General features: G+C 45.6%; 1 protein-coding gene across 2 annotated transcripts in view; it reads right to left on the reverse strand.

Annotated features, from left to right (window-relative positions):
• SCARB1 (scavenger receptor class B member 1) overlaps positions 1–13,504 on the reverse strand; it is a 164,073-nt gene extending 150,569 nt beyond the window's left edge. Inside the window, exon 1 of one of the 2 annotated variants that reach the window (XM_073627855.1) lies at positions 13,204–13,504. In XM_073627855.1, coding sequence (XP_073483956.1) covers positions 13,204–13,323 — 120 coding nt within the window. In that variant the 5' untranslated portion in view covers positions 13,324–13,504. The remainder of the gene's footprint in view (positions 1–13,203) is intronic. The other variant, XM_073627845.1, reaches the window with a different exon arrangement.
• Between the last annotated feature and the right edge of the window lie 1,272 nt (positions 13,505–14,776).

Below are 14,776 nucleotides of genomic sequence, written 5' to 3' on the forward strand. Positions count from 1 at the left end.
TTCCTGGAACACCTCTGGGTGTAGGGACCATTCCCCGGGTCAGATCTGTTGGCGGCTGAGATAATCTGCCTTCCACTTCTCTACTCCCAGGATATGGCCTGCCGATATAATTGGCACATGCCCCTCTGCCCAGGGTAGTACGTAGTTCACCTCCTTCAGAGCTGAGCGACTCCTGATACCGCCTTGGTGGTTTATATAGGCCACTGCTGTGGCATTGTTGGACTGAACACTGATGGGGCAATCCTGAAGCTCCACCATCCAGGACCGTAGGGCCAGACGTGCTGTCTGTAATTCTAAGATGTTTATGGGCAGGGTCTGCCCTGTCCCTGACCATTTTCCCTGAGCTGTGAGCCCGTCTAGGGTCGCTCCCCAGCCTGAGAGACTGGCATCTGTAGTCAGTACTCTCCAAGTTACCAGGAGAAAGGATTTTCTGGTTCTGATCCTGCAACCACCATTTTAGGCTTAAGCACATTGGATAATCCAGGGCTTTTCTTCCTCCGTTCCAAGCCAACAAGATGTCTTGTTGTAAAGGCCTGGAATGGAACTGAGCATAGGGCACGGCCTCAAAAGGATGATACCATCCTCCCTAGAAGACTCATACAGAGCCGAGTGGAGGGTTGTCTGGTGCCCCTTATCTGACGCACCTGATCCGTAAGGATCTGTGCCCTGAAGGATGGCAAGAAAACTCTTGCTTGGACAGTGTTGAGAATCAGACCTAAATATCTTAGATACCCGAGCACCAGGATCCCTTGGGCCCTTAAAAGACCCAGTACTGGTGCTAGGACCAGTGTGAACACCCGGGGAGCTGTAGCAAGCCCGAAGGGTAGAACCACAAACTGAAAATGATCCCTCTACTGCAAAACGTAGGAACCTCTGATGAGGCTGAAAGATAGGTTTGCATACTTTATATCGAAGGAGGCTAAAAAGTCTCCCCTCTGGAGTGAGGTTACTACTGAGCTGACAGACTCCATCCAAAGAGGACTGTATCAAAAGATACTTATTCAGGGATCTTAAGTCCAAAATGGGCCATGTGTCCTCCATTTGGTTTCTGAACCGTAAATAAGTAAAACCCTGTTCCCCTTTCAGATACCAGAACTGCTACAGTCACTCCTTGATGCGCTAGATGTAGTGCCTGAAGCAATAAGTTTCTTTTTGGAGGATCCAAGGGAACGCTGGATCTTAGAAACCTGAGGGGGCACCCCTCGTAACTCCAGCTTGTAACCGCGAGATATAAATTGAGGTGACCCACTCGTCCTGAATTGTTGTTTCCAAATGTTCGCAAAGTGCAGCAGCCTTCCCTCACCCACCCAATAGAGTGGGGGCATCCCCTCAAAAGGAGAGCTTGGTGCTAGTTTTAGGAGAATTTGACCCAGGGCCTTTTCTGGCCCTGTTGGTGGCGGAACCACCCTGACGTCGAGACATTTGAGGAGTCAGTCCCTGGGTTTTTAAAACAAGGGACGTTTGGTGCTTTTCTTCACAGGAAGTAGAGAACTCTTCCCTCCGGAAATCTTTTGGATATATTTGTCCAAGTGATCAACAAATAAACGCTCCCCATTAAATGGGAAACCAGCCAAACATTTTTTACAAGGAAGCTCGGCTGAGTAGTTCTTAAGCCATAAAAGTCTGCGCATATGTACAGACAAGAAACCTGCTGTATTGAATCCTTTAAAGCATCAACAGCAAAACACAGGACTTGAGGAATATTGGTCTTATTTTCAGGCAGATCATCCTACTGGTTAGGCTTATCAGGCCAATGGACCCGATTCTTTACAGACTGGCAAACATCAATTACTGCAACAGCTGGGTGAATAGCTGAACTGGCCAAGGAAAAAGGAAGCTTTTAACCTCCCTGGCGGTATGATTATGTCAGATTTCTGCATATCAAAGCGGTACAATTATTTTGCATTTTATATTGTAGGCCTGTAATTCTTAGCAATAACACACTTATATCTGTCCAAACAAGTCTAGTAGATATCCCAGGTATGATAACATTTGAAACACAAAATCATAAATTATAATATAATAAATATAAATGATTATAAAAAAAAATAAAATGAATTTCCCCACGATTCACTATCGCTCAATTCTGCAAGTGTTCTAATTTACTATCGCTGTTTTCTAGCTGGTCTAAAACCCCTTCTGACGTAAAGGGACACTTTTTGGTTGCTATGGACAATCTCCAGTTTCCAGGCAGAACGAACGATCTATACACACACACACACCTATGGACAAAAGGGATGTGAAATAACTTCATACAGTACTGTAATATTACAGTGTTATGATTTTTTTTTTTTTTTATTTATCGCCGGGCTCCGCCCCGTGTGTTGCGAAACTTGCAGGGAACAGAGCCTGGCACAGAGGCTTCGGGCGGAGGACAGAGCCTGCAGACACAGCGGGGGTGGGGAGGGGAAAAAAAAAAAAAAAAAGGCAAGTATACCACACTAGGATCCTACAATGCAATCCCGAGTGTGGCTCGGGGTTACCGCTGAATGGTACTGAAACTGAAATTTTACCCCCGAGCCACACTCAGGAAAACCGCCTGAGGTTAATAATAATTCCAATTTCTTGTCAACAGGGTCTTTCAAGCCCTGTGCATTATCTACCGGACAAGTTAAGTTCTTGTTTAAAGGAAGAGACTGCTGCACCTATGGCTGGCATGCTCCATTTTTTAACAAACGTTTCATCCGTGGGATATAAAAGAAAAGGCCTTTTAGGAGACAAAAAAGTCCTGCCAGGATGTTCCCAATCAGCATACACCGCCTATTCTAACAGGGGGTGTAGCAGGAAAGTCTGTGTGACCTGAAAAAGTCTCAGATCCAAAAGAGGACCGGGGGGGGGGGGGGGGGGGCTCAGTCACCTCTACTTTTAAGAGGCAACTTAAAAGTAGAACAAACCATTTCAGTCAGAGTCAGGATCAAAAACCTCTGACTGAGAGGCAGACATCAAGTGGATATCTTCTTGTTCAGATTGCTTGGAAGCAGACTCATCTGCCGGGCACTCCACCGAATCCTGAGCTTTAAGCTCTGCCCCATCCTCAACCCATTCCTGCTCCAGACGAGGAGACTCCGGGGGTGGGCTGGGATCTGTCACACTTCCTGCTACCCTACCCTGCGGGATGGAGGCAATCATGCTGGCAATCCTGTGCTCTAACCCGGCTAGAGGATGGGTCATCCTTAGTGATAAAGAGTGAAGCAGCAGCGTTGACCATAGGCACAACACCAGATAGGCGCAGTGGCTCAGATTGTGCGGGAGCCTCTGGTCTTTCAGGGAGATACAACACTAGGGATATGACTAGGTTCATCAGGAACTACTGATGACACAGGTGCGACCTTCCCTGTGGTGTTAGTCTCGTTCCTCTTTTTGGAAGACATTCAATGCCTGCAAACAAAGTACTTGGGTGCAATTAAAACACCTCAGAAGGGAGACCCTTTAATAGGGCTCACCAAGCCCCTATGCAACAATCCTGCTAAGCACCTTTAGCCTGCCAAGCAACACCTGGTGACTCACATGACCCAGGTAAGGAAAAATAAACCACTGCAAGTGTTTGGTCAGAGCCTGCTCTGTGTCCCACAGCTGCCTTCTCAAAGCACCACATGCTTGGCCTGCGCAGCTTAAATAAGCTGGGTGTGTTCTATGCATGTGCGCGGTCCCGGCGAATGGGCGTGACTGTATTCATGTACAATGCAAATTTTCATGCGCCCAGATAAAGGCTACGGTGCATTTGCGGGATGGCTGCCAAACAAACAACTGCTGAGCCCAACGGCACTCCTGCGAACACACGTGCGCCATGGCAAACTAAGGCGAAATAGTGCACCATCATAGAGGTAAAAAACAGCCAGACACAAGCAACAAAAAGGTACACTTTGCAAACACCCACAGCTAGCCCAGAACTTCCCCGTATGGTCACCGCACACAGGTGTCCAGCCTTTAGCTAGCTTGACTGATTGTTACAATCACTGGCACACCCCACAATTAAAAAAAAAAAAAAAAAAAAAAAAAAAAAGTGGTTTCACTTTCTTGTCCAGGCGCAGGGCCACATAGAAGCTAAGGGCCCAATCTTCACCCTTCACAGTGGGTTCCTGTCACTTGGACCTTCAAAGACAGGGTACCCTTTCATGTTTAGGGTCCACTCCCTTGGACCTGTACAGCACCCTGCAGGAAATGCTTTAGCACTGTAGTGTTCAAGGGGTTGTAAAGGTAAATTTTTTTTTTTTTTTTTTTTTTTTAAATAACAAACATGTTATACTTACCTTCACTGTGCAGCTCGTTCTGCACAGAGTGGCCCCGAACCTGGTCTTCTGGGGTCCCTCGGCGGCTGTTTCAGCTCCTCCCCGCAAGCATTAACCACCTTAGTGCGAGCTCCCTCGCATGGTGGTGAGTGCTTGCGGGCGCGCTCCCGTGATACAGCTGGCGGCTATAGCCGCTCGCTGTATCACTCGGCCCCGCCCCCCGGCGCGCCATCGGATGTGATTGACAGCAGCGCGAGCCAATGGCTGCGCTGCTTTCAATCCATCCACTGCAGCCAATCAGCGACCAGGCTGAGCTGCAATGAAGATGACGAGAACGAGCAGCGAAGATTAAGGTAAGTAAAACGGGGGGCTGGGGGCGGCGGTATTGTCAAAAGTTTTTTCACCTTAATGCATAGAATGCATTAAGGTGAAAAAATTTTTACCTTTACAACACTACAACATTACAATAAGAAATGTAAGGGTGCAATTAGGATGGCTAAGATAGAACATGAAAGACACATAGCGGAGGAGAGCAAAAAAAATCCCAAGAAATTCTTTAAGTATGTAAACAGTAAAAAAGGGAGGACAGACCATATTGGCCCCATAAAGAATGAGGAAGGACATCTGGTTACAAAGGATGGGGAGATGGCAAAGGTATTGAATTTATTCTTCTCCTCAGTCTTCACAAGTGAATCGGGGGGCTTCAGTAACCAAAACTGCAGTGTTTATCCTCATGACACAACACAGGAAGCACCTACATGGGTAACAGAGGACGGAATTAAAATTAGACTTGAGAAACTTAACATTAATAAATCACCGGGACCAGATGGCTTGCATCCGAGGGTACTTAGGGAACTCAGTCAGGTGATTGCCAGACCGTTGTTCCTCATTTTTACAGACAGTCTATTGACTGGAATGGTACCAGCTGATTGGAGAAAAGCCAATGTAGCACCAATATTTAAAAAGGGCCCAAAAAACATCCCTGGGAATTACAGACCAGTTACCCTAACATCAATAGTATGTAAACTCTTGGAGGGGATGATAAGGGACTATATACAAGATTTTAGTAATAAGAATGATATCATTAGCAGTAATCAGCATGGATTCATGAAGAATCGTTCTTGCCAAACCAAACCAATTTATTAACCTTCTATGAGGAGGTGAGTTGCCATCTGGATAAAGGAAGGCCCGTAGACGTGGTGTATCTGGATTTTGCAAAAGCATTTGACACAGTTCCCCATAAACGTTTACTGTACAAAATAAGGTGCGTTGGCATGGACCATAGGGTGAGTACATGGATTGAAAACTGGCTACAAGGGCGAGTTCAGAGGGTGGTGATAAATGGGGAGTACTCAGAATGGTCAGGGGTGGGTAGTGGGGTTCCCCAGGGTTCTGTGCTGGGACCAATCCTATTTAATTTGTTCATAAACGACCTGGAGGATGGGATAAACAGTTCAATCTCTGTATTTACAGACGATACTAAGCTAAGCAGGGCAATAACTTCTCCGCAGGATGTGGAAATCTTGCAAAAAGACCTGAACAAATTAATGGGGTGGGCAACTACATGGCAAATGAGGTTCAATGTAGAAAAATGTAAAATAATGCATTTGGGTGGCAAAAATATGAATGCAATCTATACACTGGGGGGAGAACCTCTGGGGGAATCTAGGATGGAAAAGGACCTGGGGGTCCTAGTGGATGATAGGCTCAGCAATGGCATGCAATGCCAAGCTGCTGCTAATAAAGCAAACAGAATATTGGCATGCATTAAAAGGGGGATCAACTGCAGAGATAAAACGATAATTCTCCCGCTCTACAAGACTCTGGTCCGCCCGCACCTGGAGTATGCTGTCCAGTTCTGGGCACCAGTCCTCAGGAGGGACGTACTGGAAATGGAGCGAGTACAAAGAAGGGCAACAAAGCTAATAAAGGGTCTGGAGGATCTTAGTTATGAGGAAAGGTTGCGAGCACTGAACTTATTCTCTCTGGAGAAGAGACGCTTGAGAGGGGCTATGATTTAAGTTTACAAATACTGTACTGGTGACCCCACAATAGGGATAAAACTTTTTCGCAGAAGAGAGTTTAATAAGACTCGTGGCCACTCATTACAATTAGAAGAAAAGAGGTTTAACCTTAAACTACGTAGAGGGTTCTTTACTGTAAGAGCGGCAAGGATGTGGAATTCCCTTCCACAGGCGGTGGTCTCAGCGGGGAGCATTGATAGCTTCAAGAAACTATTAGATAATCACCTGAATGACCGCAATATACAGGGATATGTAATGTAATACTGACACATAATCACACACATAGGTTGGACTTGATGGACTTGTGTCTTTTTTCAACCTCACCTACTATGTAACTATGTAACCCCTTTCAGGATTTCCACTCCGCAGGGTCTAGCGGCCGAAGGCCATGTTACAGCCAAAACCTATGGATCTTGAGTCTTCTTTGCGAGGCTCAGGTACCATTTATCTAAGCATAAAAGCCTGTGTCAAATGGATCCGATCGGTCAATCCCTTGATCCATTTTTGGAACAGTTTGTGGGACTAAAGACCTGGAGCTCAGAGAGCTCATGCCATCCACCTTGCAGACACTGATAAAAAACTAAAGTACTTCCTGTATGGGAGGGGTTATATAGGGGATCACTTCCTGTCTGAAGACCTTTGATCTACCACTGTCCACTCACCTAATGATGGAGTATAACCCAGCAAAGTAATATTAGCCTGACTGTGTCCCATGATGTATTAAAAATAAATCAATGCCTAAACCATATTTCATTAGTTAATGGGAGCCTGATCTTCAATGTGAGTTTTCTAAAGAACAATTGAAACAGCTGTACTACCTGACCCATACTAGCTCAGTAGAGTCCAAGGTTCAAGAGAATAACTACAAGTTGCTGACCAGGTATCGTGTCCTCACAAACTTATCAAAAATATACCCCACACATCCTGATGTATGCTGGATAGACTGGTCAGAGCGGCACTTTCCAACATATACGGTGGGAGTGCCCCCTAATTCAGCGTTTTTTGGGCTATGGTGTGCAAACATGTCTTGGAAGGCCTTGAGATAGACCTTCCCAACTCCCCCAAATTCCTTCTCCCAGTTCCCCATATACCTCTCTTGCTTTAAACGCAGTGCTCTCCCTCACCTTCTCAGTGCTGCTAAGCACCTCATAGTGGTTCATTGGAAAAGCTCACGGGTCCCAAGAGAAATGGAGTGGATGGGGAAGGTGAGGGAGATCATGGAAGCGGAGGAATGGCTTGCCACCTGTAAAGACAAGCAGGAGAGGTTTGAATCCATATGGGCGGGTTGGAGGGAGCATGCATCTGGATCAACCTCAACTTCCTCCAGCCTAGACATAGCTTTGCCAACACTGGCAGACCCCACACATTTAAACAACTAGCCTTGTCAGACTGTAACCTGTCCAATGTCGTCTAATCGGGTGCCACATTTAAGTAGCTGTGAACCAGGTGTGGACACTTCAACTACATTCTTGGAGTGTGAATGGGAGACTAGTCATAGTAACTCATGTCAATAGAGATTCATTTTCTGTGAGCTTTATGCACATTTTAATGTACTTCGCAGAGAAGGGGGTCTCTTCGCCCTTCTTTCAGTGGAGAGAAGAGACAAGTCCACTGGGACCGAATGTCCGGGACATAGGAGAGTCCCCCTGGGTTTGATAGAGAAGCCAAGAGCTACCTTGGCACTATAATAACTAATAATTGTTACCTAGGATGCGAGTGACGACTCCTGGAATTGTTATTCTCTGTATAACCAAACTGTTACTGTCTCCCCTTTTATTTTATCCCATCTCATTTCCCTTTTATGTTTTTACCCTTGATTTGATCTTGTTCAATGCTAAAATTATTCAAAAAATAAAAATAAAGCTTGTCCAAGCTGTCAAAGCAGGGGGTGGGGAGCTAAAGTTACACTATCCGGAGCCCAATGAGAACTCAGAGCTCATGGATACCCACCCCCGCACAGCAACAGAACTGAGGTGGTCAACCAAAGGCTGTGTGCTGGAGGTCCCTCCCCTGTCACCTTTATCTCTGGGCATCAGGAAAAATTGTCAGAAGTGACTTATGCAGATACCAGAGGAATGAAGCAGCAGAAATATGACACTTCGTGCTCTGGATTGAAAAAAAATAAATAAAATACACACTATAGGATATGCTTTGCTTATTCGATGTCTGAGGTTTACAACCACTTTAATGGAGACGCTACAGAGATTGTAATGGCAGATATAAAACACTTAGAAGACATATGTGCCGCCACCATTTTTATAGAATTACATTTATACTTTACATTAGGCGGCCATTTTGCTAGAAAGCATACGACTCGGCTCCTCGCCACACAGGATGTGGGATGGAGTTAATTTACTACTGATCACATAAAAAAAAAAAAAAAATGCCTCCTCTCAGATGTCACATCTTACATGCCCACTGTGGCCGAAATTGTACAACATTCCCCTGTAATGAGCACAAGTGCTATCCACCCTTGTTTTTACACCAACTTGTGAAAGCAATCCCTGTACACAAACTCCTCAGAAAAATTCACATAAAGGCAAACCTTGTACTAGGTGCAGCTTTTGGCTGAACTAGAAGTTTGGAATTGGCACTTATGAGCATTACACCATTTTTCCTCCATACAGGAGACCAGAACATTTTCTTCTATAAAGGCTGGCATAAAATATTATAACTCGTCTGTGCTCTGGATAGATTAGAGAAGGCACGCATTTGCACACCTCCCAACTTTTTGAGATGGGAATGAGGGACACCTATCAGCAAAAGTATGCAGGCATAGGACACACCCCCTGCCACACCCTCTTAAAGGAGAATTGTACAAAAAAAAAAAAAAAAAAAAAAAAAGAAGGTTGGTTAAACCCACAAGTGCTTTTTACCACTACTATTCCTTTACATTGGCTTTTGAGATTTACAAATGCAGCAATTTAGAAATCAGATGAAAGGTTTAGCTCTGGAAAACACTTTTTGATAGATAAAAAGTGCATTTTATATACATCTATATAGATCAGACCAAAATGAGGGACAAATGAGGAATGAGGGACAGTCCCTCGAAATCAGGGACAGTTGGAAGTTATGTGTTTGAAATCAGTTTTTCCTGTTGCTAGCTCCTGCAGAACAGCAGGAGAAGGTCTGGGACCACTGTGCGCAGCAGCTCCTGTGAGACTGAACATGGACTACTGATACAACCCATTGCTGAATACATTTACAGAGCATAGATTGGGTGCATTAGGGCAAAGCATGTTTTCCTGCTTCCATGCAGAGCAGCTCTTGTATAACCCATCTACAGCCAGACATTCATGAAAAAAGTCTAGTGCCAGTAAAAACCTCCAGTTGCATTATATGGCATTTTCTAGATGGCTACCCCTATATAGTAAAGAAAAATGCAAATTTACCCAATGTTATAAGGGCTCTCAGGGCAGCTACATACAGCCTAAGCCCTCATTCACACCGGTGTGACTTGCCATGCATTTTCACAGGTCCAAATCATAAGACAAGTTAGACCTTATTGTCAGTAACGTGACAAAAAAAAAAAAAAAAAAAAAAAAGAGCCGTTGTGGCGCTTTTGAAGAGCTTCCCATTCATTTCAATGGACAGGGGCATTTGAGGCGCTTTTTAAAACTCTCCAAACATGCCCTAAAGATACTGCTTGCAGGATTTTTTGCACCGCCCAACCAGTGTACCGCTCCAGTGTGAAAGCTTCCATTGAAAAGAATGGGAAGCAGTTTTCAGATGCTATTTTTAGTGCAAAAGTGCCTGAAAAGCACCACAGTATAAACAGGGTCTAATTGTTTTTGCCCTGATGAAGCAGGCTTTTGTCCTGTGAAATGCGTTGAATTTGCAAGCAATGCCGCATGTATGATATTCAAATGTGGGGAGAACATCATTTAACGGTCTCTAATTGTACCATACAGTGGATGCACCTGTATTAGACCAAGATGTACATGTGGTATCTTAAATATGTACTAGGAACATTTATACTGGGTTGTGGTACCATGAAAATCCTATTCATTTTTGTTAGGGTGTGCTTTTTTTGTGCCCACACTTGATGCCGGTGTAAGAGAACCAAGGGCTCGGACGGCCACACCGCTGGACCATGGGACGGGTAAGTGTTTAGCAAAAGTCAGCAGCTACACTTTTTGTAGCTGCTGAATTAAAACAAAACCGAATGGAGCTTTTAGTGAAGGTCCACTTTATGAATGTATTGAGCAGAATGGCCTTGTATTTTAGCACTTCCATCAGTCCAACCCCATTTCAATCACTTTTTTCCCCCCCTTCAAGGAAAATTGTCCAACCTGTCAGTGCACGTTATGAATTCACATGCACCCAGGCCTCTGAGATTTTAACTACCTCGCATCTGTGCTAAAGCTGAAAGATGGCTACAGCGCGGGCCTAAATTGCCGGGAGGGCATCCATGTATGGCCTCCCAGAAGCCACGCGCCACCGTGGGCACACATTGGGGAAAATCTGTGATGGGTGTGTCCATTGGACGCAGCCAATCAGATCATGGACCATCTGCCCAGGTGCAGGTGCCTGTATTGCAACTAAGGGAAACCTTCAGGCTTCACAGCTGGTTTCCTACTGCGCATGCGTGAGTCGCGCTGCACTTACTGATGGGGCCTGTCAACTTCTGGGATGCACACAGGTCCCAGAAGGCAGCGGGGATCAGAAGGGGCAGATATAAAGCCGTAGAGGACATACCTCATCGTGGCGGTGTAGGACAAAAAGACTGGAACTCTGCTTTAATGAGTATATTGCTAGCACTGCAGAAGATGGTTGCTGTGCCAGATCTCCTGAGCTACTGCTGTAAAGTGGAACACACCTGCAAGGATAGCACAACAAGGAGCACTTCTCTAACTTAATCCCTAATGGGTGCTGTGAGTGCATTATAGGCCCCCACCCCCTTGTGTCTATTGCACACATTAGGGACACGCTTGTATTATAGGATTTTGTAATGATCAAGTCCAAACTCACACAACAGCAAAGGAGGAGGATTTCTGCACCACAGGGGTTTGCAGACAGATGAGACCAGCAGCCTGTACAATTAACAACAGGCTGACAAATGCCACAGCCGTATGTACATCTAAGTGTACACATTCCTCCAGGGTCCTGAACGCAGACGGTCTGTGCCCAAGGATGCTCACCCATCCTTGGAAGTCTGTAGCCATGACACGTCAGCCTATCAATTAGTACTCCACATCTGTACATAAACACCTGTGACTTCTGGCCACACACATACTACTCCTTTAGGCCTCATACACTTTTTTTAAACTCTTCTAGAAGCCAGCAGAGGTTTTACAGAAAAAAAAAAAAAAAAAAAAATAATAATAAGTCTGACACTTGTAAAAGTGTCTAAAGCTTTTACATACATCAAGCGCTTCGGAGTGAAATAATTTCATTGGCCAGAATAATTTATTCTGGCCATTGAAACTAATGATCAAGCACTAGTGTTTAGCAGCTTCTAGCAGTGTCAAGCATTTTAGCTGCCCAGGCACTGCTGCTCCTGAATGCACTGGGGTTTTTTTCCTGCCTCTAAACCTTGCTAAAAGCCTATGTGTGCATGGAGACATAGGCTAATATGGAAGGGCGTTTAGAAGCAGAGAAAAAAAAAAAACCCTGCTAGACACCCATAGGAGCAGCTGTAAAAATGGCCAGTGTGCATGAGCCCTTAAATGGTGCAACTGCAACGTTCAGAATGAGTCTATACATTTCTTGGTGTGATTGTGATGAATGCCCAGTTACTTCTGAAGAAGAGCAGCATGTGACCACGACTAGCTATAGAAGTCAGATACTCTGTAGGACAATGAGCGAACAGATCATGTAAACCAGGATTAGGATAGAAGACTTTGAAAGGCTGTACAATGTACACGGTTATCTAAGTACTTAATTGAAGTTCAAAGTCATGAGCACATTATGCTGATAGGAGTCTATAGAGAGGTTACACAATGATTATATGAATGATGTCACACTGTCTATAGAGAACAATGTACCTATAAGGACAGTACAGTTCTCCTGTACATACAAGGATTCTTATAGCACTCTGTACATACAGCTCACTGTCCATATAGGATTAGTATATCTCAACTGGTACCTATAATATTCATATATCACCTGTACATACAGATCACTCGCTGCACATACAAGGATTAAGATAGCTCTGTGTACATACAGATCACTGTCCATATAGGAATAATACAGTTCACCTGTACATACAAGGAGAATATAGATCACCCTACACATACAGATCATTGTATAGACAAGGATTTAATATAGCCCTCTATACATGCATACATACATACAGGGGATTAATATAGCCCTCTATACATACAGGGGATTAATATAGCTCTCTATACATACATACATACAGGGGATTAATATAGCCCTCTATACATACAGGGGATTAATATAGCTCTCTATACATACATACATACAGGGATTAATATAGCGCTCTGTACATACAGACAGGGATAACATTCAACAGGTGTATAGAGATTACTCCAAAAACGTAAGGAGCATGGAGAATGAATAGTGCCTCGTGTGGATGAATGACATGTGTGTCCAGGGTGGGGGACATCGGTGTCAGCTGTGGAGTGAGGACGTGTCCCCTGGTTGTAGGAGGTCTCCGGGGTCCTGTCAGTTGAAGTTGTGTTTACTCCGAAAACATGCCACCCTCCTCCTCCTCCTCCTCCTCCTCCTCCTCCATCATCCCATCCACAGCCATGAATGACATCTGATCATACATACTCACACACAGGGATCTCACCATTCATAAGGGAAATGACTAAGCCTGGAGGAGCAGCTGTACATGACGACCAACCAACTTCTATCTTTCATTTAAAAGCTTATCTAACCAAGCTGAAGCTGGAATCTGATTGGCTGTCATACACATGATCCCCAGACTCAGTGACATCCACTCCTGGTAACTTCCAGCACTGTCACTCTCACACACCAACCTTTTCCACTTGTTGCTTCATGATGACAGGAACTACGAAGACCAGCACGGCTCCGAAGACCACTAGCAGTAGGCCGACCACCCCGAGGATGATGGACTTCTTATTGGAGGGACCGGCCATAGTGTATGGTATCTGAGCTCCCACTCTGTGTCCCTGTGATCAGTCCTCTCCTCCAGCACTGGAGACATCCTGTGAGCAGGTTTTATTCGGAGGGGCAGGTAAGGGCCCGCCCTAAGTCCGCTTACCAAAACTCACCCCACTCACTCTTCAGCCTGCCACAGTGTCAGCATGGCCCCGCCCAGGGGAGGGGAAGAGGCGGGGCCATACTGACACATTGCTGGTAAACATAACACATGCACGGAGTCCGTCCACACCGCCAATAGTCTATGAATCCATCAATGTACGGCTGTGCTGTGTATACGGGACGTCAGGTACTCCTCTCCATCTCATACCACGGGAGTTTCTACAAATAAAGAGGAGTGTCGTTACACAGATGGGATGTGTAGACGTTATAGGGTTAAATAAAGAGCCAACTTCCAGAGAGACGTCCGAATTCGGATCCTGTTATATAAGCCTAGCGCGTCATTATCTGTAACCTCACCAAGGTTCAACCGCGGTCCTCCGGTCCCTGAGCCATAAGAACATGGATACGGCCATAGACTACTATGGGACAGCGCCGCCTAGCGGCCCCTTCAGGTTTGGTTCTAACGTCTTATGCTAAGGAAAGGAAGAGGAGCCTGGGATTTTGGGAGAGGAAATGCGCAGTGTGATCCTAGAGCTGGAGGGGCTGACTACTACTACTACTGCTGCTGCTGCTGCTATTGCTGCTACTACTACTACTACTACTAAGTGGCGCCTGGTGCTCAGTTTTCTTGGGGGGCGGCCCCCACCCAGCCAGCCACCCCCGTCGTTCGATCACCGCTTCGCTCACCCGCCAGCTAGGGTTTCCACTTTTTCTTCAAGCCAAACCCGGACAATTTAGCGGCGCACAGCAATTTATTTTTAGTAAACACAGTGCCCCCTCACCCTCCTGTTAGGCCCTGTTCTGAGCCACATTCCTGTCTGAATATTGTGCCCGGGATTCAGGTGGACTGAAACCTGGACATATGAATAAAAACCAGAACTGTCCAGATGAATCCCAGACAGGTGGCAACCCTGCCACCATCCAGGTCATGGCTCCCCCCCCCCCCTCTCCCCCACACACACACACACAAACTTCTCCTCCTTGAAATTAATTAATGCTCAAGCACTAGCGTTTAGCAGATTCTAGCAGTGTCAAGCATTTTAGCTGCCCAAGCGCTGCTGCTCCTGGATGCACTGGGGTTTTTTTCCTGCCTCTAAACCTTGCTAAAAGCCTATGTCACTGGCAGGGAAGGGGCTGACACTAGGGGGCGATCAAGGGGTTAACTGTGTTCTAACTGTGGGAGGATGGGACTAACTAGGAGAGATGACAGATCGCTGTTTCTACTTTGTAGAAACACACAATCTGTCTTCTCTCCTCTTACACATACAAACCCCCGTGCTGCCACTCATGCATGCGATCGCGCCCGTGCATCGGGTTCCCTGCTGTGCA

The sequence above is a fragment of the Aquarana catesbeiana genome, linkage group LG01 (assembly GCF_042186555.1).
Source record: "Aquarana catesbeiana isolate 2022-GZ linkage group LG01, ASM4218655v1, whole genome shotgun sequence".
NCBI classification, from domain to species: domain Eukaryota; kingdom Metazoa; phylum Chordata; class Amphibia; order Anura; family Ranidae; genus Aquarana; species Aquarana catesbeiana.